The 26190-nt window shown below is 42.6% G+C and overlaps 1 protein-coding gene across 2 annotated transcripts in view; it reads left to right on the top strand.

Moving 5' to 3' along the window:
• The window catches only part of CNTLN (centlein), a 327186-nt gene that overhangs the window by 109405 nt on the left and 191591 nt on the right, over positions 1 to 26190 (top strand). Inside the window, exon 7 of one of the 2 annotated variants that reach the window (XM_075931523.2) lies at positions 10462 to 10620. In XM_075931523.2, the coding sequence (XP_075787638.2) occupies positions 10462 to 10620 (159 nt within the window). Of the gene's footprint in view, positions 1 to 10457; positions 10621 to 26190 lie in introns of both variants that reach the window. The other variant, XM_075931522.2, reaches the window with a different exon arrangement.

The raw sequence follows: 26190 nt of genomic DNA, 5'->3' as shown, positions 1-26190 counted from the left end.
TACACTGGCCCCGATCCTCCGGAAAAAGCGCCCTTTTCCGGAGGATCTTATTCTATACTTTGAAGTAGGAATAAGATCCTCCGGAAAAGGGCGCTTTTTCCGGAGGATCGGGGCCAGTGTAGACGCTCTTTTCCGGCTTTTCTAAAAGCCGGAAAAAAGCGGCGGACATTTTTATTTAAATGCCGTGGGGGATATTTAAATCCCCCGCGCATTTCCCTATTGCGATTTCAAAAATTACCATGCCCCTTCCGGAAAAGGGGCCAATGTAGACGTAGCCATATGCTTTTTAGTGGCTAGCTTATTTGTGTCACCTTAAAAATGAGTTCTTGTCTTTAGTGTGTGTGTATGTATCAGCTGAGTGTATGCTTAAATCCATTTCTCTAAAGGAAGGAATTAGGCATATACCTAACTCAGCATGTGCTGAGTGCTTTTCTGCATATCAATACTGTTCAGAATCGGTACCCAAGAAAAAGCCGGCATGAAACTTATCATCTTGCTTAATTTCTTATTAAGTATAGTAGTAGCTATTAAAAGACAACATTTTTCAGAAACTACCATGTGGTAACTGTTTCTAGATGTTGACAATCTCGTTGTTACCTCTGTAATTCCATAAAATGTAGATACTTATATACGGATAAGAATTTATTCAGTAGAAATGCCCTCCCAACGTTTCCCAGAACCCAAAAGGTAACCCTTATATACCACATGAGAATACTTTTTTCCTTCAGGAAATTTTGGAAGCTTTAGTGTTAATTTTAAATAAGGTGTTTTTTTTCCTGTACAAATTAAATGCACAATAGTGCATAAGAAAATGACCGAACAAGTTAATGGCAAGTCTCAGCCACTTCCATCAACAGTCAAACTGTACTAGGAAAATCAATTAGTATAACAAAAGTAAATCCATTACAAAGAAGAAACTTGAAGAATCATAAAAGATGAGGGAGGGTTGGAAGAAACCTCAGGAGGTCATCTAGTCCAACCTCCTGTTAAAGCAGGACCAGTGAAGGCTTTGTCTACACTGCCACGTTTAAGGAGTTGCTCTGGCAGTGCTTTAGCACAACAGTGTAATCATGGCCCCAGTGCTGGGAGAGAGCTTTCCCAGTTCTCTAGGTAAATCACTTCCATGAGGGGAGTAGCTAACAGTGCTGTTAGCATAGTTCCCAGAACTAGTGCTCTACAGTGCTCTAACTTGCTGCACTTGGGTTAGGGGTGTGTTTTTTCATACTGCTGAGTGACAGAGTTACAGACCAGTAAAGTGTCAATGTAGACAATCCCCAAATCATTCCAGCTAGGGTTTTGTCAAGCTTGACCTTAAAAACCTCTAAGGATGGAGATTTCATCATCCCTAGGTAACCCATTTCATTGCTTCACCGCTTTCCTCGCAAAATAGTTTTTCTTAATATCCAACCTGGACCTCTCCCACTGCAACTTGAGACCTTCTTGTTTTGATATCCACCACCATGACTGACTGTTTTCACTTGTATCTATGTAAATCCTATGTTTTATACTTAATAAAAACACTAGTTTATTATCAAACCCAGTATTAATAATTGTTACCGGGGGGAAGAGGGGAAGTAACCACCGTACACATATCTCTCACTGAGAAAGGGGGCAAACCTTATGAGCTTTTTCTGTTTTTTTTTTTTTATTTTGTTTTTTTTCTTACATGGAATAGGGTGGATTTGTTTGAGGTTTTGGTCCATGATGGGGGTTGGTTTCCTGGGTGCTGAGCTCTTACATCTGAGCTCTCCCAGAGCTGCACTGGTTCAGCATCTGTGTTGCTCTGTAGGGGGTTGGTAACCAATGCTCCCTCTAATTTTTTCCATCCACGTGCAGACTAAACTTTGTTATATGCACCACCAGTAAAAATACATACGGCCAGTTGTAGGTGCTTTGGGCACTCTGCTAACCAGCTGGACAGCATATGAATCTCCCTGGGTGGCAACCCAAATGCATAGCTTACAGGGAACACTGGTCTCAGCCCCCTAATAATTTTTGTCTCCCTCCACTGCACTCTGTCCAATTTAATCCAGTCATAGAGGAGGAGGCCAGTTTCATGACTCAGTCCAAAGAAACACTACCTTGTATGGCAGGCAGCAAATGTTCAGGTTTTGCTTTATCTTAGAATCATAGCATACTAGGACTGCAAGGGACCTCGAGAGCCCTCATGGCAGGACCAAATACTGTCTAAACCATCCCTGATAGACATTTATCTAACCTACTCTTACATATCTCCAGAGATGGAGATTCCACAACCTCCCTGGGTAATTTATTTCAGTGTTTGACTACCCTGAAAGTTAGGAACGTTTTCCTAATGTCCAACCTGAACCTCCCTTGCTGCAATTTAAGCCCAGTGCTTCTTGTTCTATCCTCAGAGGCCAAGATGAACAAGTTTTCTCCCTCCTCCTTATGACACCCTTTTAGATATCTGAAAACTGCTATCATGTTCCCCCTCACTCTTCTCTTTTCTAAACTAAACAAACCCAGTTATTTCAGCCTTCCTTCATAGGTCATGTTCTCTAGACCTTTAATCATTCTTGTTGCTCTTCTATGGACCCTCTCCAAATTCTCTACATCCTTCTTGAAATGTGGTGCCCAGAACTGGACATAATACTCCAACTGAGGCCTAACCAGCGCAGAGTAGAGCAGAAGAATGACTTCTTGTGTCTTGCTCACAACACACCTGTTAATGCATCACAGGATCAAGTTTGCTTTTTTTGCAACAGCATCACACTGCTGATTCATATTCAGCTTATGGTCCACTATAACCCCTAGATCCCTTTCTGCCGAACTCCTTCCTAGACAGTCGCTTCCCATTCTGTATGTGTGAAACTGATTGTTCCTTCCTAAGTGGAGCACTTTGCATTTGTCTTTATTAAACTTCATCCTATTTACCTCAGACCATTTCTCCAATTTGTCCAGATCATTTTGAATTATGACCTTATCCTTCAGATTAGTCACAACGTCTCCCAGCTTGGTATCATCTGCAAATTTAATAAGTGTACTTTATATACCAATATCTAAATCGTTGATGAAGATATTGAACAGAGCCTGTCTCAAAACAGACCCCTGCAGAACCCCACTTGCTATACCTTTCCAGCAGGTTTAGAATCCTGTTTTGTTTCCCTCTTCATCCTTTTCATATTTAAGACTCTAACTACATTGGCGTGGGCAATATATGGCCTGTGGGCTGGATCCGGCCTGGGAGTCCTTTCAGTTTGGCCCACGGCCTCCCCATCGGGACCCTCAAGCCAATGGGAACTGAGTGCTTGTGCTGGAGCAGGGACAGACTGTGAAGCCTCCCCTTGCCGCCACGTGCATCACATGTAGAAGCCAGCCACTTTGATCCTGGAGCTGCGGCAAGCCGGGAGCCTGCTGCCTTGGGGTTCTTACTGGGCTGCTGGTGGGAAGCCATCTGGTAAGTGTTTCCTGGCTAGAGCCTGCATCTGGCACCTCACCCCATCCTGCATCCCAACTCCCTGCCCCAGGTCACCACTCAAATTCTCTGTACTCCCTTTCCCCATGTCGCAACTCCTTCCCCCAGGCCAGAATCTTCTCTTGCACTCATATCCCCTTCCTGACCCTGCATCCCTTCTTGCACCCTAATCTCCTGCCCCAGGTTACCACACAAACTCTCTGCACCCACCTCCCCCCTGCCCCAGGTCACAACTCCCTCCTAGACCCTGCAGTCCCTCCGATAACCCTCCTCAAGGCCAGAATCATGCATCCATACTCTTTCTCAGACCCTGTACCCCAATCCCCTGCTACAGGTCACAACCCTCTTCTTCACCCAGCCTTCCTTCTCAGACCCCCTCCTTCATCCCAGTTCCTTACCTGAGCTCCCTTCTGCACCCAACCCTCTGTTCCAGAACCTGAATCCTCTCTATAGAAAAGTGCGGCCCTTGAACACTTTCTAAAATTTTGGAGTATCCCCTCATCAACAATTATTGCTTGTACTACCTGGACTGCTATTGCTCACTGAACTGAAACACAAATCAGAACATGAGTGAAAATAGTGAGGAAAGACATGAGAGATAAAAAATATTTTAAAAAAAGACGAGGACGGGTTTGAGGTTAAGATGGGGGAAAGGAGAAATTGAGAGGGAAAAAATAGGGCAGAAATGAAGCCTGAATTTTGCAACCTGACACTATGACTTTTTAAAATTACAATTTTATGTGGATGCCCAAAATATGCATTTTAGTGTCGTAGAATACAGAACACTACAACGTGTAGCTGTTTCTGTGATTTAACCTGCTAATATTTTAGGATTTAGAGAGAAAACGACTTCTGAAAATTGAAATTTTTTTGAACAAATTTATCCCGAATAGCAGCTTCCTAGAAATTGCATTGCATAGCTAGTATTGGATGACATTTATCCCTTTTCCATTTCTTAATATCCTGGGGATGTACTGGATTTACACATCTTTTTCTTTAAATTCAAATGGTTATAAAACTGATTGTAGCCTACTAAATTACAGTTGGTGCAACTAAGTACTTGCTAACAACTTGGTCAGCTCTGCTCAGACTCTTTCATCTAGCTTTGTCTTTTGGACATTTACTTCTATGGGATTAACCTCTAAATCTATAGATACATCTAATATGAAGTTAAAATGTTGAGCTTTGAGAGATCGGTCTTTCATACTCTCTGCTAGGCTCCATTAAAGCTGCTAGATTTTGAAAGGTATCCTGTGATCAGCTGCAGTATCCCGCTGTTGGTTGCTCTACCTCTTCTTATAATATAATCACTATGCTTTCTATGAAAGTTCACTCGGCAGGGGAAGGCTTTGACTTCAGCATCAGTGTGAATGAACAGTAGCAGAAGCATGAACTAAAACTCCTGCTGCTGATTTTTTAAAAAATTACTCCTTCCCAATGAACTTATCCCTCCCATGCAAACTACTGGAGATTTAGAGCAAGGAGAAAGGTGAAGTATCCAATTTTGTGCATAGTTATGTAGATCTGGAGCAACTTCATTGACTTGAATCTATTTATTTAATATTTGCACCATTATAACTGACCATTGAATTTAACTTCAGGAAAGAAGCACTTTATAAAATAGAAGATATGCTTAACTCATGAGAAACTATCAAAATCAAATTAAAGCAGGCAAAGAGTTCTTTAGAGTTTAAAAGTTTGAAAATTATGGATTGGTTGAATTAAAAATTAAATTTGACAAATAGTTGAAATACAAGTGAGATCTAATTTGGGCAATTCTTGAATCAATATTTGATTTACCCATGTTGTGGCAATCTCCTCATATCTGGTCCCATCTAAGACCTGGGAATTCATATTGGTATTTCTCTTCTCTAACCGTAAACTGAATGAGACCCTTTTTTCTAAATTCCTCACCTAGATTTATGTAAAATATACCTACTGGCTTGATCCTTCAGTAGGTTCCGAACTGCAATCTCTGCCCTTTCCTTTCCTATAAAAGCTGTTCTTATGTTGGATCAGGAGCCTTGTTAGTATTTAGCATGATTTGTAATTTTTGTGTGTTGTTTTTGATTATTGAGTTGAAGGAAAAAATATCTGTTCCTTTTTCATTCATAGTTTTTCTGTGTGCAGAGACATATGAATTCTCTCTAGTGGTCTGCAAAGTAATAGTTCTGAATGTTCAGTAAGGTCTATCCTTCATTAAATACTGGTTTAATTGCTATATTTGTGTTTATTCTCAAATGCTTGTTGTCACAGATGTATTTATTTAGAAAATATTTATTTATTTATTTATTTATTTAGCAAATAATTGCTCTGTTTTAGGGATGTAAACGACTAATCAGCTATCTGATATGCAAAAAGTTATTGGATAGTTGACTAGTCCCTCGACTAGTCTCTCCCTCCTCTCCCCACCGCTACTTCTACCAGAGGCAGTAAGGGGGGAAAGCAGGAGCTGGTCCTGGGGGGAGCCGGTTTAAAAGCCAGTTCCTCCCAGCACCGTCTGCATGGGGGGCAGGTGGGTAGCGGGGACTGGATGCGAGCTGGTTCTTAAAATTTAAAAATAAAAATTGCAGCCGGGGGGGGGGGGACCCAGCATGATTCCTGGCTCACGCTGCTCCCCCGCCCTCCCGCTGCACACCATTTAAAAAGGCTGGTGTGCGAGCTGGGAATCAGCTTTCCTGACTCGCTCTGGGTCCCGCGTGCTGCGCTTTACCCTTTAAAAGGGCATTTAAGTACTTTAAAAAGGCATTTAGTACATTTAAAAGGCAGAGCTGCAGCAGGGTTAGCTCTCCACTGCGGCTTCCCTGCTTATCGACAGAAAATCCATCTACTAGTTGATTAGTTAATTAAACTAAATTTAAGATCCCTCCTCTGTTTGTTTTTTGGAGATTTTCAAAAATGGATATCCCATTTTGGACAGGTTATTTTTTTCTGGATTCTTGCTATCTTTTCAAATTACAGAAAATAATGTGTGTTGTCCCAAGTTACTCTTTTAGAGTCAATGGGACTTGAATACATGCTTGCAGTTAAACATGCTTAAGTGCTTTCCTGAATTGAACCCCATTATAAGCTTCTTTGACCATATTTCTTTCTCAATATTATGTTCTAGGATTGTTGAATTGATATAGTTTGTCCTTATTTTTGTGCAGATACCCTGATACTACTGCTTAATGAACAAGTCCTAAATGAAATAGTGTGAGAAGAAATACAAGTAAAATGAGAAACTATAAATGTATCCTGTAGTTAGACATTAGCAATTAGTGTATTGCTCCTTATGACATAAGTTTAATATCAGCTGATTCTCTGTGACAGAATGAATCTGTCCCTGGTGACATTGTTTATTGCCTCCAACTTTTATTTGTTTAACCTGTCCAGACTATCTCCAGAAATCATATTTTTAAGTCTACTTAACACCCTTTTCATGATTGCTTTTCAATCACTATCTCTAAGTTTTTACGAGACGGAGTCTTTCATTTCATCATGACCCTTTTAAATTTATTTAAACAGTGTTATTTGTTTCCCTTCAAAACATTTTTCCCCGTAGGGAGTGGGAAAATAATGTTTTCTTTAAAGAAAGTTACTTGAATTACATTGGTTTGCACCATTGCACAGCTACACAGCAAGCCATTATTTTGAAACAATTGTCAAAACGATGGAGGACTTTTTACTCTGACTCTTGTAACCCTCATTTCATGAGGAGTAAGGGAAGTTGAAGGAAGAGTGTTCTTCCTTTGACTTCCTGCTGTGTAGACAGTGCCAATAGACGAATTAAGCTTTTTCTACTTCAGCTATACAGTTGAAGTAGCTGAAATTGCGTATCTTAATTTGACTTCTGCACTGCATTGTAGTCGTGACTACTGGCTGCTTGAATTTGCGAAAGAGCACTGATTTGTAACATACAAAATCAGTGCTTCTTGCGCAAATACTTTCACGCTCCCGCTCGGGAAAAAGCCTTCTTGCGCAATAATACTTGCGCAAGAGGGCCAGTGTAGACAGGGAAGAACTGTTTTGTGCAAAAAAGCCCTGATGGCTAAAATGGCGATCGGGGCTTTCTTGCGCAAAATTGTGTCTACACTGGCCACGGATGCTTTTGCGCAAAAGTACTTTTTGCACAAAAGCATCCATGCCAATCTAGACGCGCTTTTGCGGAAATACTTTTAACGGAAAAACTTTTCCGTTAAAAGTATTTCCGCAAAATCATGCCAGTCTAACGTAGCCAGAGAGTTTAAGTGATTTTTCCCTGAGATCCAAAGAAAACTCTATAAGGAAACATGGATGAAAGTTAATGGCATGAGTATTGATACTGAATTTGCGTCTTAATAGTTGCAGTGTAATTGTTAATTAGCATAATTATACTTCCTATAACGTATAAAGAAAAAGCCAATTTTTGCAGTGTGCATACCATTGAACTCTTATCACAAATTCTACTATGGAAAATGATTTAGTGTGACAGAATATTGTTGAATTGAAGCAATAATGCCAAGGTTAGACTAACTCTGTGGTTCTAAAAACTTTAAAAAAATTTACAGTAGACTTCCGATATACAGCACCTTTTGGACCTAGGTGGTGCTGGATTATCAGATTTGCCAGAGAATCAGGTCGTCTGGTACAGCTGCACGGCTTAACAGCTGGCCAGGACACAATCTCCCTCCATCTCCCCTCCCCTTTTCTCTTCGCCTCTCCTCCATGCTGTAACCTGATACTCCTCCCCTCCCCTCCCCCCTTTGCTGAAGCAAAACGCTTTTCTCCATACTGTAACACGATCCCACTCCCACCCCTCCTCCCCCAACCTTATGCTCCCTCTGGTTACAGCCAGTGCATGTGCTAAGCAGCAGGCTTTTTAATCAGCTGGTCAGGAGCACTTGACATTTTGATGCCGGAGTATCAGGAGTGCCGAACAGTTGGATGCCGGACTATCGGAGTTTTACTGTAGATGGTATGATGAGCTTTCGTTAGCGCAACCCTCTTCTTCAGATGACTGGAGTATTAGAAGTCCGGATCCAAGAATAAATAAGGGAAGAGGTTAGAGCGAGAGGAAACAAAAAGGTGGGGGGTGGGGGTGGGTGAAGAGAGAGAGATAGTGAGTAGATGGTTCAAATAGTTACAAGAGGCTGATAAGAACAATTAGCACCTCCATTGTTTGTTTGGTTGGTTAAGTCATTAGGATGTGGAAGGTAGTGTGTGAGCCAGCCTATGTCCCTGTTCGTACCATTTGCATAAGAATTAAACTTGTAAATGAAGTTAAGTTCCAATCCTTCCCTGTGTACTTGGCTTGTGGAATTGGCCTGAAACAACGCGGTGATTTGGACATTCATTAATGAGTGTCCAGGCAGATTAAGGTGTTCTCCAACAGGTTTTTGTGTATTGCCTTTTGGAAATCTGATTTGTGTCCATTAATTCTTTCCCGTAGGGACTGTCTGGTTTGGCCAATATACATGGCAGTGGGGCACATCTACATTGGCGATTTCATCACTGGACCTGACCACATTAGCCACCAAATCAGAGGCTCATTTAACTTCATGTCCACTAATGTGATCTATTCCATCAAATGCCAACAATGCCACACTGCCATGTATCAGAGGAAGCAGTGCAGAGTGGCAGGGAGCTCCTCAGGAGTGGCATGGGCTGCCAGCCCTTACCCCGGGGCTATAGAATTGTTGAATAACCTATAAGAATTCATGAGGGTAATTGACTGTTCAGTTAACCCATATTTAACATCCCTGTCCCAGTTGTGGTGATGGATATTTGGGGATTACCTGTCCACCCGCTTGCTGCAGTCCCTTGCTTCTAAAGGAATATACAATGACAGTGCCTTCATCTGGTTGGCCCCTGTTCATACTTAATGTTGTGCCTTGAGAGTCTCTAGGAATAAACTTATTCCAGTAATAATCTGGATCTAACTCCAAAACAACAGTTATAAATAATATACATCTAATTTAATAAATTAGAATTAGCACGCCTTTACTTAACAGCTTAAAGAAGCAGAGTTTAACAGACTAAAAGTGAATAAAATCAATTAACAAAGGACACAGAAATAAAGGAAACTTATCTAACTGGCATTTACACTGCCACCATTTATCCCACCCCAGAGTGTGCATTCCTTTGGATCTCAGAGTCCCAGACCCTTTGTTTGCATGGGCACTTTTGAAGCTCTGCAGCTGGAGTGGAGACCGAACTGTGCAGGTTCTCTGTGTGTGTGTCAGTCCAGGCAGGCAACCAGCTGCAAAATCCGTCTGCCACTGGAGCTGGCCCCACCAAATGTCAGTAGCTATAGTTCACTGGGCAGATCACTCTGGCTCTCTTCAGACCCAAGGTCAGTCGGTCTTCTGTGTTCTATTCCAGGCAGCACTTTCTCAAACATTACTTACAGTTACTTCTATGGAGGCTCTTCACAGGCACAGCCAAAGTCTCTCCCATCCAGGGACAATCACCAACAGCCCCTGAAGCAGCCTGCTAAATCAAAGCCTGGGCAGACTCTCAGCAGCAGGCTCTAGCTTCCAGCAGCAGCTCATGAAATGTAAAAGGCTCCACACCAGCAATCTGGGTCCTCTTTCCTAACTGGAGCCCACCAACTCTCTCCCTGCACTGCCTGGAAAAGAGCACAGTTTTCCTTCTTTTTTTTTCTAAGGTATCATGGGAGTTTTAGTCTCTAGGGCTAGATTGCAGCACCAAGGATCCTCCCAGTAAAAGTCAGAGGCTCCTATAGCAAAGGGAGCCTGCATAAAGAATTAGCTACACGTTTATCAGAAAGCCGCCAATGCTATAGCTGGATGTTCAGTTATATTCTAGCAGTTATGTCATTAAACACAAATAGATAGATGTTCTGTTTTTGAAAGTTAAGTGTTGTATATATATTTTCCAGGAACATGTGATAAATATTGTGTATATAAATTTCTGGTGTTTAGAAGGAAATTGGCAAGTAATATAAATGAAAGTAGAAAGCTCATATAAAGTACAATTATCAGTACACATCTATTGTCTTTCTATTCATACTTTCTTGTTTATTGCTTGCTTTGCACAGGAAGGAGTTGCAGGAACTGCAGAATCTTTACAAGCAAAACACAGAACATACAGCACAGCAGGCAGAGCTGATCCAGCAGCTTCAGGCTCTCAATATGGATACACAAAAAGTACTGAGAAATCAGGAAGATGCTCACACAGCTGAAACTATATCATATCAAAAAGTATGCAGATTTTTTCTATCACAAATGTATAAATTTAAACATATGTATAAGTACTGCCCATAAATATCAATATGCAGCACTTGGGATAATAGAGTAGCTATGTGATATTGTATCGGTGCTACTTTGTGATGAAAATGTAGAAGGTTGTTTTGCATCCAGTTATACCCACTGAAGAGAATGCCCAGTGCTTCCATAGGGACTGCAAACTCCAGCACTAAACATGGGATTTAGTGGTATATGAATAATAGTCCTGGTGGATCGCAAAGTAGAGTGGCTAATTTTTAGTTTCCTTTGCCTATCTTTGTTTCTTTCTCTCTCATTCATGGGAAGAGAATGTTCAAATTTATAACAACTATTATTAATTAATTAGATGGAGAATTCATATGTAAATTTGATATTCTTGTTAATCGCAAACAATTTTTTGCCAAATGACAAAATTTGAAAACCTGTTGCATAGAACTGTAACCATGACTATGATAATTTTTCTGTGGATGTTTTATTCAAGGCTTAGTAATGTATTTTTCTTTATATAATATGAAAATAATGAATGTTGTCAGCTACTTAGAGAAATTTCTCTTAAAGGCACCATCTTGGATTTAAACCTTTTTGGCTTTGACACAGTTATGTACAAATCGCTTTGAGTTTATACAAAAGAAAGAAGACATGCTTCTTTGTCTTTAATAAGTATAGAAAATGAAGAAGAGCTACATATTATACAGAACATTTATGTACCTTTTTTATAGATCCAGAGACTTTTTATTCCCAAGTGAATACTAATACTCTTTTCAAATAATATTAATCCTCTGTGGCTTTTCCACCTGTGAAGCGTGTTATAAAATTGTGAAGCTGATAATTTAAACAAACTAAAGTAGGTGATGGATACCTAAGTGTAATACTTAGAACATTGTTATATGTAGTGCTGTAGAACCTTAGGGTATGTCTACACTACCCTCCTAGTTCGAACTAGCGGGGTAATGTAGGCATACCGCACTTGCAAATGAAGCCCGGGATTTGAACTACCTAGTTCGTGCCCCGTGTAGCCGCGCTGCACGGGGTTTGAACCAGCGGGGTTTTAAAAATGGCGGCTCCCCGCTTATGCAAATGAAGCCCGGGAAATTCAAATCCCGGGCTTCATTTGCAAGTGCGGTATGCCTACATTACCCTCCTAGTTCGAACTAGGAGGGTAGTGTAGGCATACCCTTAGTGACTAACAAATATATAGAGAGAGTACCATAAACTTTTGTGGGCAAAACCCACGTTCACAGATGAGAGAGTGACGATATATGATAAATATATATACTATATACGTTAGTCTCTAAGGTGCTTCAGAACTACTCCTTTTTAAAAATTACAGACTAACATGACTACTCCTTTGAGACTTATTGTCATATGTGTTGAACAGGTACAGGTACAGGTTGTCACAGGTACAGAGTTTTACAGCTACTGGAAAAGTATACTGAGCACTACTCGTAAATAAAAGTTCTTAGTAATATGACTTGGATACAGATAAATTATATACACTACTGTATCTGAAACAGATGTAGCTGTATCAAGAGATCAAGGAGTTCTGTATCAAGAGATTGTGGTCCTTTTGCTTTGGGTCAGCAATGAAGTGGCCTAGCAAAGCTGCAGAGTAGTTATATTAGAAATCACCTTGTGGAACACATTAGAGGTTCTGCTTGCAGCTGGCAAGATAGAATAACAGCACCTTCCACTTGTAGTGATCAAAAGCTTCTGCTTTATTATTTAGGATGCACTTATTAGATTTCGCTTTATCCCTCTTACTCTCTTACCCTCCACACTGATTTTCAGCAGCCTTTTCTCTCTCCTGTGCCATTCCTCTACACCTTTGCCATTCTGGCCCTGACTGGTCTGGGCGGCCACAGCTAGGGAACCCTGGTGGCAGCTGGGAGCTCCAGGAAACACCCTGTGGCAGTGGAGCCGGCAGCAGCCAAGTGAACCCTGCTGGGAACCCCACAAGACCCTGAGTTAGCAGGAAGGGCAGCTGTACTGAATCAATGTTGCAGGGGGACAGTGGAAGGGAACCTGAGGGAAGGGAGCCCAGGAGCAGGGAATCCAGATGGGGAGCACTGACCTCCCCAAGTACACCAAACTCACTGGCACGGGACAGCTCAGGACCCCAACATGCTGGACCAGGGAAGTTCAAACTATAGTATCATTTTTATTTTAAATAACATCTATACTAGCAAAATCCTTACTAGGGATGTAAGTGACTTTTCAGATACTCGAGTGTTCACTTGACTAGTCATTTCACCCTTTCCCTCTTGCCTCAGAGAGGGGCAGCAAGGTGGGGGGGAGCAGGAACTGGTGCTGAAAGGGAGCCAGTTTAAACGCCAGTCCCCCCAGCACTGTCTCTCTGGGGCAGGAAAGGCAGAGGCGTACCTGCTGCTGCGCCTCTTCCTTTGAAATGTATAAGAACTGCGGGTGGCTGTTGTTCATTTCAAAGGGAGAGGAACAGCAGGATAGAAAGCCCTTCCCCTTATCGACTAATTGTGTAGTTGATGGAAATTCCATTGACTATTCAATTAGTTGATTAATCAAAATTTAACATCCCCTAATCCTAGTGTAACAAAGTTATACTAGAAAATTTATTTCAGGGATCTTGTATAAGCTATGTCAAGAAAAACACGTCTTTGCCTATATATAAGCTGCATCTGCACTTGGATGGTCTGCTAGTATATCTATCTATAACTATACTGGCAAATCTTTTGTCATATAGATATGGCCTGAGGCTCATATTTTCAAGAGGATTGACTAACCCTTCTCAAACAGTCCCTCTCAGCAGGTGGTGAGAAAAGAACAGACTGTTGCACTGACTGACAGGCAATTTGAGACTACAGAGAACAAAACTGTTGCACTTTTTGGGATCAATTATTCTGGTTCTGTTTAGTAATGAATTGATGACCCCTATTCCATCAAATACTTCAATTCATAGGAGACCCTTAGCTGTTTTCTTTTAAATAAATATTCTTGGGAGACTGGAGTAGGGGGAATGAGTACCAGTTAATTCGAGTTAAGGGATTTTTTTCGGAGTACCGCGTTTATACGCGGCAAGTAAATCAGGCTAGTCAATTTCCAAAATGGCAACCAGCCACGACTATGCTAATCAAGCATGGGATATTTAAATTGCGCACTTCATTAGCAATTTTGGTCACCCTGAATAAATTAAGACAACTTTTGGGATACCTTTGCTATTATTTGGGGTATATTTAAACAGGAGAGGTTATAATTTTAGCAAAACAACTGATTCTTCTTCTTCAAGTGCTCTCACTGTGGGTGCTTTACTTCTGATTCTGGTGCGTCCTCGTTCAGGTGGTCAGATATTTTTCCTAGCAGAGTACATGCGCAGTAGCATTCCCTCACACCATTAGTGTTCATTGATTGCACGCGCAGCGCCACAGATCCTACTCTACTGTCCTCGGTAGCAGATGGAGCTCCTTGCGGTTACCCTCCTTTCGTCTAAATCACAAAACAATTAAAAAATTACTTCAGGTTTTACCTTTATCCAAGTTTTTGGACTTTTTCTTAAAAAAAAACAACGTTTGCGTCGTGTCTTTTTCCTCCCCTCCTCATTCAACGTGTTTGGTTCCCCAGGTTTTAAGAGGTTTGACTCCTTCAGGGAGTCTATGCCTGTCTCTGACAGTCATGCTTCATTTATAAAATGCCTGGGAGAAGTTCATCTCCCAGAAATGCCTGCACTGTACTAATCTTACAGCATGGGCAAAGCGTAATCAAGAGAATCACCTTAAGACCTTCCTCTTTGAAAGGTCTCTCTAGCTGCCTTGCGAGGATTCTCTCTTCTCAGCAAAGGGCTCAGATAGGGAAAAAACTTTAGCTTTGGCAAAGAAACATCCCTCTTCGTCTTCAGACAAGACGACAGCAAAGGCCTGGACGTCCCTGGTCAGATCCTTGCCTCTGGTACTGAGCTGTTCTATGGCCAGCACTTCTGGCACAGTGACAACAGAAGACAGCATGTCACACAAGTGTGCACACTCTAAACCTAGGCAGAAATCCTTGGCACTGATGCCTGACATGGCACTGAAGACAGTGACGAATATAGCACCGAAGACGTCCTGTACCAACATGCTACATCGGAGGGCACCGATGCTGATATTGTCCTTGACACCGATGGCCCTGCCAACGCCATCTACCAGAATGGCCCCACACAAAAGTGCACTGAGACACATCTCAGCACTGTCAAAACAAACGGAAACTGGCACACATTTGGTGCTGCATTCACCAGTTTCACCAGTGCATGCAGTCTACTCCCCCAGAACCCAACACCATCCATATCATTTAGCAAACCAGATACAGGGCCGATTCTCTTCCCAGCACTCCTTTCCAATTCAGCAGCTCTGTCCTGCTGGGCCGTCTCCCTGGTCTCTCCCAGCCAAGAAACAGAACTTAGATCACTGATCCCTCGAGAAGCAATACAGACACTGAAATCCTTCAAGTACAAGGAAAATAAAGTTTTGGGCCCAGCTTCCTGGGATACCACTCCCCAAATGAGATTAGATTCCCAAATGAATTATGTATGTAAGCCTCCTTTAATAATGAAAGGGGGAATATACACACTGATTGCTCCCCCAGGTAACAATTATTTACACTGGCTTGATAGAAAATGAAAGTGATTTTAGTAATTATGAGTAGTAGGATTTAAGAGATTATTAGTGAGAACAGGCAGAGCAAAGTAGACTTAAAATAACAGAAAATATGTACACAATTCTAAAACTAAACCTCAGTACAAACTTATTACAAACTCACCCTAAAACTGTTTCTTTTCCAGTTAAGTGTTCAGACCAGGGAAGTCTCCTTTTCCTTGGGGTCTTTGGTCAGTTCCCTTGAATGTGTCACGCCAGCCAGCCCAAAGACAAAAACCTGCTAGTTTCCTGTTGTTTTAAAGATTCCCACTTTTACATGAGAAGTTACCTGTCCTGTCTATACCAGTTAGGGAGGCCAGATGACTTCCTAAGACCAACCACTGCTCAGACGTAAGGACAAAAGGCTATTTACATATGATTTGCCCAGACATTGAGGCATCCCAGCATTAGAAACACTCTCAATGGCTTTCCTTTGCACATTTAAAACCATAAAGCATTCCATACTCCATATGTCTAATTTTACACACAAGCACGATACATACACCAAAATAAGATAAACAGATCCAACTGATTATGTCATGAAGATTAATAGGTTACACTGCTCTACAGCCAAAATGCTTCTGAAATAAATAGTCAAACTTTACTAATTCTGGGTCACTGAGAACAAAAATGATGCTTAAAATTGTTGATTGGCTCTAGTTTTCAAGATATGCTATTGGGTCAGTATATATGACCCTTGACATGCGAATGGCGGAGGATAAGTGAGTTATAAAGGGAAGGGATCTCAATTTAAACCAGAAATGACTAAACTACATCTTTGACTGGATCTATGAATAAATCTATGACTGGGTTTGGACAGTACTTGCTTTTAGGCAAAACAATGAATGATGCAATCTGAAGCTGGAATTGCGTCATACATGATATGAATTGCATCATGTTATTCCTAGAAGTCATGGATGATGCAATCATAACAAAGCTTACATCACTCTGCTGAACAAATTGCCCTATATCAGCTCTAGAAATCATACAGTGTCGTACTCTCTTATTTATCAGTGTTTGATTTTTCAAAGGGACACATTTCTGTTTAGCCAAAGTGAGCAGAGATGCCTCGTACTTGTGTGAACAGTGCAGATAACTTCTGCTATGTTTGTGATGAAGTGACTTTTGCATCACAAAAGCACAGTATAACCACTATGGTTAAGAAAGCCTACCACCTTTATTTTGGCTGCAAAATTGGAGATCAGGACAAGAGGTGGGCCCCACACATATGCTACAACACTTGTACAACAAATCTTCGCCAGTGGTTGAACAGGAAAAGGAAATCTATGCCTTTTGCACCGCCAATGATTTGGAGAGAGCCAACAGATCATACCAGCTATTGTTACTTCTGCATGGTGCCTCCAGTTGGGAAAGGTGTGTCAAAGAAGAAAAAGCGGACTGTGCATTATCCAAACATTTCATCAGCTATACACCCAGTACCCCACAGAGAAGGACTGCTGGTTCCTGATGCACCAGAATCATTCTCACTTGAGTCAGACGAGGAAGAGGAAGAGGATGAAACTTCTGGTCCTGAACCATCAATGTCACAGGACCCACATTTTCTCCCATCCTCGTCTTCTGAACCACACCTCATAATACAAGGTGAACGAAATGACCTTGTCAGGGATTTGGAATTACCCAAGAGTAAGGCACAGCTGTTGGGCTCCAGACTACAGCAGTGGAATCTCCTGGCAGGTGATGTTAGGGTTTCCATGTTCCGTGACCGTCAAAAGGATCTTGTCCCATTCTTCTTCATGGAAGGTGATCTTGTAGCCTGCAACAACATGGATGGTGTTCACGATCCAGGTGAGTGGAGACTGTTCATTGATTCATCAAAGACGAGTCTTAAAGCTGTTTTGCTGCATAATGGCAATGTTTTGCCATCAATTCCAGTTGGTCATGCAGTCCATATGAAGGAAACCTATGACAACATGTAACAACTTTTGAGGTGCTGAAACTATGACCAACATCAGTGGCAGCTTTGTGGCGATTTGAAGGTTGTTGCTCTCTTGCTTGGTCTGCAGACTGGATACACAAAGTACTGCTGTTCTCTCTGCGAATGGGATAGTCGTGCAAGAGATTCCCACTACATCAAGATAGATTGGTCACTCCGACAGTCATTGGAGCCTGGGAGGAAAAGTGTTCAGCATCCACCACTTGTTGAATCACGGAAGATTTTGTTACCACCCTTACACATCAAGCTGGGTCTGATGAAGAACTTTGTCAAGGCCATGGACAAAACACAAGCAGCTTTCAAGTACCTCCGTGGAAAATTTCCAAGGTTAAGTGAAGCTAAGATAAAGGAAGGTGTCTTTGTTGGTCCTCAGATTCGTGAATTTCTTCGAGATGATGCATTTGACCATGCACTGTATGGCAAGGAAAAGACGGCATGGCATGCCTTCCAGTTAGTGGCAATAAATTTTCTCGGAAACAACAAGGCAGACAACTACAGGTTGTTGGTGGAAAACCTCCTCAAGGCATACAAAAGCCTTGGTTGCAACATGTCACTAAAGATACATTTTTTGCACTCTCATCTAGATTTTTTTCTACCCAACTGCGGAGCAGTGAGCGACGAGCATGGCGAGTGATTTCACCAGGACATTGCAACAATGGAGAAACGCTATCAGGGCAAATGGAGCCCATCAGTGCTTGCAGACTATTGCTGGACAGTGACAAGAGATGCTCCATTTAATGAATACGAGAGAGAAGCCAAGAAGCGCCACGTAGACACTGAATAGGACTAAACTATGTACAGAATAGTTTTTTTCTTTTGTTTCATAATAAATTTTATTTATATAACCCTTCTGCTGATTTTTAAAGTGTTACATAAACAGGACAGGTGAAATATCATATAAAACAACCATAAACACTTGAAAAGACCTAGGTTTATAATTTCTGATTAAAACTCTACTATCTACACAATATACATAGACATAAAATGTAAAAACTTAAATATCTTGGAAACAGTAGCCAATCAGTTGTTTTAATTGTCATATTTGAATTCAGCACATCAAAATACATAATAAATAGCACATTTTATCTCTGAAGCAGATGACTTCTAAAAAATTGTAGACCAGTGTTACATGAGGCAATTTGTCCTAAGTATTTTGGAGTTATGTATATTTGTGTCCATAAGTCCATTTCATAAAGCATGCGGGCCATCCGTCACACCCACCACCACCATATCCTGATCAATGGCCTCCATGGGACGCATGACCAGCGTACAGAAGCCACCATACTGTGCCCTCAACTCCTACCAAAAGAAGTGCCAGGTCTCCACAGCAGAGTTGTGACACCATACCAGACTCACCAGAACAACCACAATTAGACAAAGGGGGCAATGTCTGAGGAGGATGAGAGATTACTCCCTCCCTTGATGAAACTATCATTCCCACAACTCCAACTCCTACAGATGACTTAAAGCAGTTTCAGAAACTGTTCAAATGTGTGGCCAGTGCCCAAGAATTGGATCTCCAGGAGATGCAAGAGAAACAACATGGACTTCTCTGAATATTACAGCCACCCGTGTCATCCAAGATACTGCTTCCCATGGATGAAGCCTTCTTGATCCTGCTGACACAATCTGACAAATGCCTACATCAGTTATGCCCACAACAAGAACAAAAAAAGGGCGGATAGAAAATATTTTCTTTCAGCCAAGGATATGGACTTTATTTTCACATCCACCTCCCAACTCTTTGGTAGTAGAGTTAAGTACCCACAATTCTGGTCCACAGCCCAGGACAAAAACCACAAACAACTTGACATACTTGGCAGGAAAGTTTATTCTTCTGCAACTCCACGTGGCTAACTACACAGCACTCCTAGCCGACTACAATCACACAAACTGTTCTAAACTCCAGGACTTCCTGCAGTTCCTCCTGGAACAGAAACTCCCACAACTCCAGATATAATCTAAAATGCCCAGCATTGCAAGCAACCTTAGACGTGGCTGACTCTACAGCCAATAGCATTGATACGGCAATTGTAATGCATAGAGTCTTATGGCTCCAAGGCTCCGGTATACTGAGGGAACCTCAACTAAAAGTAGAAGACCTTCCCCTTGACAGGTTACACCTATTTGCCAGTAAGAGGGATGAAGTTTTACATACCATGAAAGAATCATGCACCACTGTTAGGACCTTAGGAATGTATATCCTGCCAAACAAGCACCAGAGATATAACCCATATCCAAGGCCATGAGAGCACTGCAGACAAACTCATAGGCTGTATGACTACAGACAAAGACAGCAAAAGCATAGTCCATAATTGTAGCACCAATCTACCACAAACCATCCTTCCACTTCTGAACAGAAAATTTGAAGGTCTGATTAGGGATTTGAGGAATGTCTCCATGATACCACCATCTATGCCATACAGCCTTCAACTTGCCCACTGATTTACAGTCCAACACTGGACTGAGATAACCTCTGACCTTTGGGTTCTTGAGATAGTCCGTTTGGGATATTCCATCCCATTCACATCCATCCCCCCCACCCTTTTCCCCCCTCTCCTTCATAGCTTATTACAACTGGAAATTCAACATCTGCTACAAATTGGAGCCATAGAATCAGTCCCCTTGCCCTAACAAGGAAGAGGGTTCTATTCAAAATACTTCCTCGCTCAGAAAAGGTCAGGGGTGTGGAGACCCATAATAGAACTCAGAAAACTCAGCAAATACGTAACATATTGAAGGTTCAAAATGGTCACTTTGGCAACCATCGTACCGGTGTTGGACAGCGGAGATTGGTTCTCAGCCCTCAACCTCCAAGATGCTTACTTCCACATAACTATCCATCCAGCACACAGATAATTCCTATATTTCACAGTAGGCACCAATCACTATCAATTCTGTGTTCTCCCATTTGGCTTATTGACAGCACTGAGAGTCTTCTCCAAAACCTTGGTGGTAGTAGTGGCACACATCTGCTATGAAGAAGTGATCATCCTTCCCAACCTCCTGTCCCAGCATCACGGCCATACTCTCCATCCAGACCTGGCAGCTCTCTATCTCAAGGCTCCTTCATGGCTCCATGATACCAAAACTTCCTTTTCTGAAAGAGTAAAAAAGATAGTAATAAACAGTTGATGGTCATCTACAAGAAAGATTTATACCCATAAATGGAAGAGATTCTTCTCCTGGTCCAACAGAAACCCAACATCCCACGATCCACCACACCCCTGCCAATGATATTTGACTATCTCCTTAAGCTACGGGAGACAGGTCTTTCTCTCAGCTCAATAAAAGTCCACACAGCTGGAAATGCAGCATTTCATGAACCACTTGGCGGAATCCTCCTCTTTTCACACCCAATGACCAAATACTTTTTGGCAGGCCTCCAGAATACTTTCACCATAATAAGTCTACTCCTTTCTTTGTGGGACCTGAACCATGTCCTTAAAAGTCTCGTACAACCTCCCTTGGAGTCACTTGCCACATGCTCATTGCTACATTTGTCTATGAAAGTAGCTTTCCTCATAGCAATCACCTCAAGCAGACGAGTCGGCGAGATAGCAGCTTCCATGGCAGACGCTCCTTCAGCAAGGACAAGGTCATACTGAAACCCCACCACATATTTCTCCCAAAAGTTCTCACATCCTTCTATATGAATGAACCAATCCACTTACCTGTCATTTTTGTGAAGCCACACAATTATGAGCTTCAAGCATTGCTGCACACTCTTAACCTGATGCAAGTGATCACTTTCTACCTCGACAGGACCAAGTCCTGGAGGAAGTTCACGAGACTCTTAATCTTTTTTGCAGAATGATCCATAGGACGAGCCGTGTCACCTCAGTTGTTGAAATGGATCTCCTCTTGCATATATGCCTACTATACTGTCCACGACAAGCAACTACCACCTCTTATTATGACTCATTCCACCAGAGCTGCGGTGTCAACTGCAGCTTTCCTCAATTATGTCCCACTCAGTTATGTCTCACCCTATATCAAAGGTAGAGAAGGAATGGAGGCACTGTGCTACGTGCACAATCAATGGACACTAACAGCACAAGGGAATGCTACTGTGCATGCACAGTGTGTCAGGCTACTACTAGGAAAAAATCTCCTTTCACTGGCACAAGGATGCATCAGCACCTGAAGTGGAACACTCACAGGGACACACATCTCGAAGAACTCTCATTACTGCACAAGGTGAGTAATTTTCTTTTTTTCTAAACAAATTTCAGACTGTTGGACATAAGGAATGCTTTACTGGAGCACTTTTTAAGTCTAATAAATCTCCTGAAATAGGTTGTTCAATAAGCTATATAAAGTAACCAAAGGTAAAGTGACCTCTATTTCAAAGGCAACGTGTACTTAACTTCTTTAAGTCTTAAGATGTACTCTCCTAGACTACATCTAAGCTACACCCCTCTGTCGGCAGAGGGATATCAATTAGATGTATTGAAAGTGCAAATGAAGCCGGGATTTAAATATCCCGTGCTTCATTTGCATAATGGCATCCGCCGCTTTTTTCCAAAAGCAGTGTGGCGAGACGGGAGAGGCAGCCGGACTCCCACCCCTGAGCTTTCCTTTCCCTTCCTCCCTTCCCTCCCCTTCCAGCTCCCTCGTCCCAGGTTTTCCCCTCCCCTCTCCTACCCTCATTCCTCCCTCCCCCCACCCCAGTTATGTGAAATAAACAGACGTTTTTGTTTGAAAAACAGGTGTCTTTATTTTACAGTAGGTAGGGAGGGGAAATGGGAAGGGGGGTAGGGTGGAAGAAGGCCCCAGTGGGGCATGCAAGGGAGAGGTCAGTTCTCCTCCTCCACCTGGAAGCTCTCCCGCAGGGCTTCCCGGATCCGGACGGCCCCCCGCTGGGCTTCCCGGACGGTGGCGGTGCGGCAATAGAGTTTGCCTGGTTTTGGCCAGAGTGGCCACCAGGGCAAGCTGGGAAGGGCTAGCCTCCCACTAGTTCGAATTAAGGGTCTACACAGCCCTTAATTCGAACTAGCTAGTTCGAACTAGGCTTAATCCTCGTAAAATGAGGTTTACCTAGTTCGAACTAAGCACTCTGTTAGTTCGAATTAAGTTCGAACTAACGGAGCGCTAGTGTAGCGCCTATGAAAGTTAGTTCGAACTAACATCCGTTAGTTCGAACTAACTTTGTAGTGTAGACATACCCCAAGCTATTATAGATTGGCTCTGAGTTCATTTTTTTCTGCTTGAGCCTCTCATTGTGATTAGCCAAGCTAACAGTTTTGTCACTCAGTTCACATAGTTTTAAACAAGAACATTTTATTGGAAATTTTACAGAAATAGAAATTAAACAAATAAATATCAAGAATAAAAATAAACACTCCTTGCTGGACATGACATAGAACATTGTTAGATAAAATGTACAGGCAGTCCCCGGGTTACGTACAAGATAGGGACTGTAGGTTTGTTCTTAAGTTGAATTTGTATGTAAGTCGGAACTGGTACATATTGTAGGGGAAACTCTAGCCAAACATTTCTCCAGAGCTCAGTTTTATTCTCCCACACCTCACTTCCCTCAGTCCTTTATTCTCAAGCTGAGGTGTCTGCTGAGAAAAGCCGCTCCATGTCTCCCTGGTCTGCTGGGTGTGGGGGGGGCGCTAGCTTCGCGTCTCCCTGGTCTACTGGGGGGAAGCAACTAGTGCGGGGTTGCCTCACCCCGTTTGTAAGTAGGGATCCGATGTAAGTCGGATCCATGTAACCCGGGGACTGCCTGTAGTTACAAAATCTTGCAGTTTGATTTGCCTAAAATTGTTTTGGATAATAGTTCTTGATCTCTGCAGAAGTACTTTGATTTTAATCAGAATATCCATTTACAAATTTCAAATGCACACTTGCTCCTTTCCTGGATTGATAGCCCTCTTTCCTTCCCCCTTTCATATATATGTAATAATCAGCTGACCTTAACAGTTCTCCAAATATAGTAACATTAATTGGGTTGTCCCTCGCATCTGAGTTTGCTAGATGAATAACTACTGTTGCTGTTTACTTCCCCTATACCACAAGTAAATATTCAGTTACAAACTCTCAAGAATTTTTCAGCATTATACAGAATCATAAGTTAAATACAAAAAAAGTCCTGTATCCAGGCACAGATAGCTATCATAAGGTATGGCCACCTCGTGGCAGTGAGTCTCAGGGTTGAGTCAACTGGCTCAGGCTCTAGGGTCTTATGCTATGAGGCTAAAAAGAACTGTGTAGACTGGAGCCTATGCTCCAACTCCCACTACCCCCTTCTCCACCTTCCCTCCCACCCCCAACCAGGTTTCTGAGCCCACACTCCAGACCGAGCCTGAACAGCTATGCTGCTATTTTTAGCCTTGTAATGCAAGCCTGAGTGTCATAGATTTGCTGTCTTAGATCTGTTTTTGCAGTGTAGATGTACCTCAGAAAGCTTTTGAAAACAGGAGCTGCAGGGACACTTACTGCTCTGACCCTAAATTTCAGGACCTACTTATACTCTTTTGAAAATCTTGGTCCTAGAGTATATGACAGTGGAATGGTATTTTACACCACAGGTAGTTGTTCCTGATGGAAATTCTATGATGCTAAGGATACTTAGGCTGTGTCCAGACTCGAGGGTTTTTTCGAAAAAAGTAGACTTTTTTTGAAAAAACTTCTCCTGAGTCTTGACTACAGCCGCGTTCTTTCGAAATTAAATCGAAAGAACGCGGCTTTTCTTTCGACGGCGGAAAACCTAATTTCACGAGGAATAACGCCTTTTTTTGAAAGTGCTCTTTCGAAAAAAGGCGTTATTGAATGCAAACAGGGCTTTTTCGAAAGAGAGTATCCAGACTGCCTGGGTGCTCTCTTTCGAAAAAGCGGCTTGCTTTTTTGAAAGTACTGCTTGCAGTCTAGACGCTCTTTTTCGAAAGAGGCTTTTTCGAAAGTATCTTTCAAAAAAGCCTCTTTCGAAAGAGGCTTGCAGTCTAGACGTAGCCTAAATTCTGGAGGAGAGAAGTGTGTCTTCTGAAAGGAAGAAAAACCACTGGAGCAAGCATATTTAAATATTTTTATGAGGGTAGCTTCTTAATTTGATCAGATTCAGAACTATCAGCTGCAGACTTCAGTTATCTTTTTTGAATGCAGTGAGCTCATTAAGTGATAATGTATATCAGGCATGTCCAAAGTCCGGCCCGCGGGCCAATTGTGGCCCGTGTTCCGGATTAATACGGCCCCCCAGGTAATTTGGCAATATCTATCTTTTATGGCCCCCAACAAATCCATATGTATTGAGATGAATACATTGTAAAATCTCAGTTAATGTCAGTTGGTCTAAATCAGTTATAAATATATTTGGACACAACATGTATACTTGGTGTTATGTTCCTGTTCATATTTTTTGAACTTAAAAGTTGACAGACAACCTCTATTACCAATAATATGTAATGTACTTTACAATGTTCCTGACATATATTTCAGCTTCCTGGATTTTTTTTTAATCTGGCCTTCAGATATGAAAGGCAGAGTGATTTAACACCTGTTTAGATTTGTCATCCATGTGACGAAATGAAAAGTATGCCGTTTGCAATAAACTTTGCATAAAATAGTTAATTTGTGTTTAATTGTAATGGTTCAAAGAATGTCAGGAAAAATGGTCGGCCCTCACGCATGTTCACTTCATCAAATCTGGCCCTCTTTGAAAAAAGTTTGGACACCCCTGATGTATATGAAAAGGAAGACCAAATGAAATATGGCATTTTATAGTATTTTAGAACAGTTGTTTTCAGCCAGGGATACGTGTACTCCTGGATATACACAGAGGTATTCCAAAGGATACTCAACTCATCTAGATCAGTGTTTCTCATCATGAGGATTGCAGGGTGTGCTTAGGGGGTTGCAAGTGTGGGGCCGTGTAGCCCATCAGGGCTCACAGGTGGGCTCTTTCCCCTCCTGGTTAGTGGGCAGCCATTCCGCCCAAGTCTAGACCAGAGCTGGCGTTAATAATCCAGTTGCCCTCTTTGCAGATAGTAGTCTCCAGTCCTGGGGCTCGGGTTGACACTTAGGCTGAGCCAACAGCCCAGACTCTAAAGGGCCTTGGCCTAGGGTCAGGGCAGGGTGATAAACAAGCAGTAAGTGGCCCAGGCACAGAGCAGGCAACAAACACAGTTCATCTAGGGGGGCCTGGGCCCTGGTTCAGGGTGGGGCAGCAAACAGTTGCGGTTTATAGTGTTAGTAGTTTGCAGTGCAATAGACAAACAATCAGGTCTCCTGGTTCTGGAAGAGAGCCAGTAAGATCCACTTCAGGTTGGCCTGAAGTGGCAGGGGTGGAACGGAGACTGCCACCCAGGGATTGGGTACTGGGGGGCAGGAGAGGGAGAGGAAGGGGAGGACAGAGGCCAGCCTACTCCACTGCATCCCATCTCATGGCCTTAACAGCAATAGAATAGCCTGCTGCTGAGTCAGTGGGGTCTGCATCGCAACACGCTGATCGGTGCTCTGGAATGGCCTGACTATTGTTGGCTATCCCTGGGCTTCTACTGTTCTCTACTTCTTCATGTACCTGGGCTCCTGGCAGGTCCTCTGAGTTGTTGGGGCCCAACAGCTCTAGCCGGGGTTGCTTTTTTTCCCAGTCACCATCCGTCAGGGAGGCCTGGTGGTCCAGGCCAGTCCTCAGCCTCCCGCAGGCATAGTGGTCCAGGCTAGTCCACAGCCTCCCAGCTCGGCAGGTGTCTGGTTCCTCTGGTGGTTGGGCCCTGACTGTGCTCCTGGGCTGGCTTTCTATAGTCCTAGCCATGCCTCTTTGTCAGGCTCGGCTCAGTAGGGCCCCCTCCATGTCAGTGGGCGGCCACTCCGCCCCACTACAGGCTCGTACTAGGGGATGGTGAACACGGCAACTGCTCAGCTTCCCACACCACAGCTAGGGCTCCACAAAGATCAGACCACTCCCCCTCCACCCAGGCAGTGGGTCTCGGACTTCAGGCAAGGCTCACA

The sequence above is a fragment of the Pelodiscus sinensis genome, chromosome 6 (assembly GCF_052426305.1).
Source record: "Pelodiscus sinensis isolate ZL-2025 chromosome 6, ASM5242630v1, whole genome shotgun sequence".
NCBI classification, from domain to species: domain Eukaryota; kingdom Metazoa; phylum Chordata; order Testudines; family Trionychidae; genus Pelodiscus; species Pelodiscus sinensis.
This window is presented reverse-complemented; position numbering and strand designations above follow the sequence as displayed.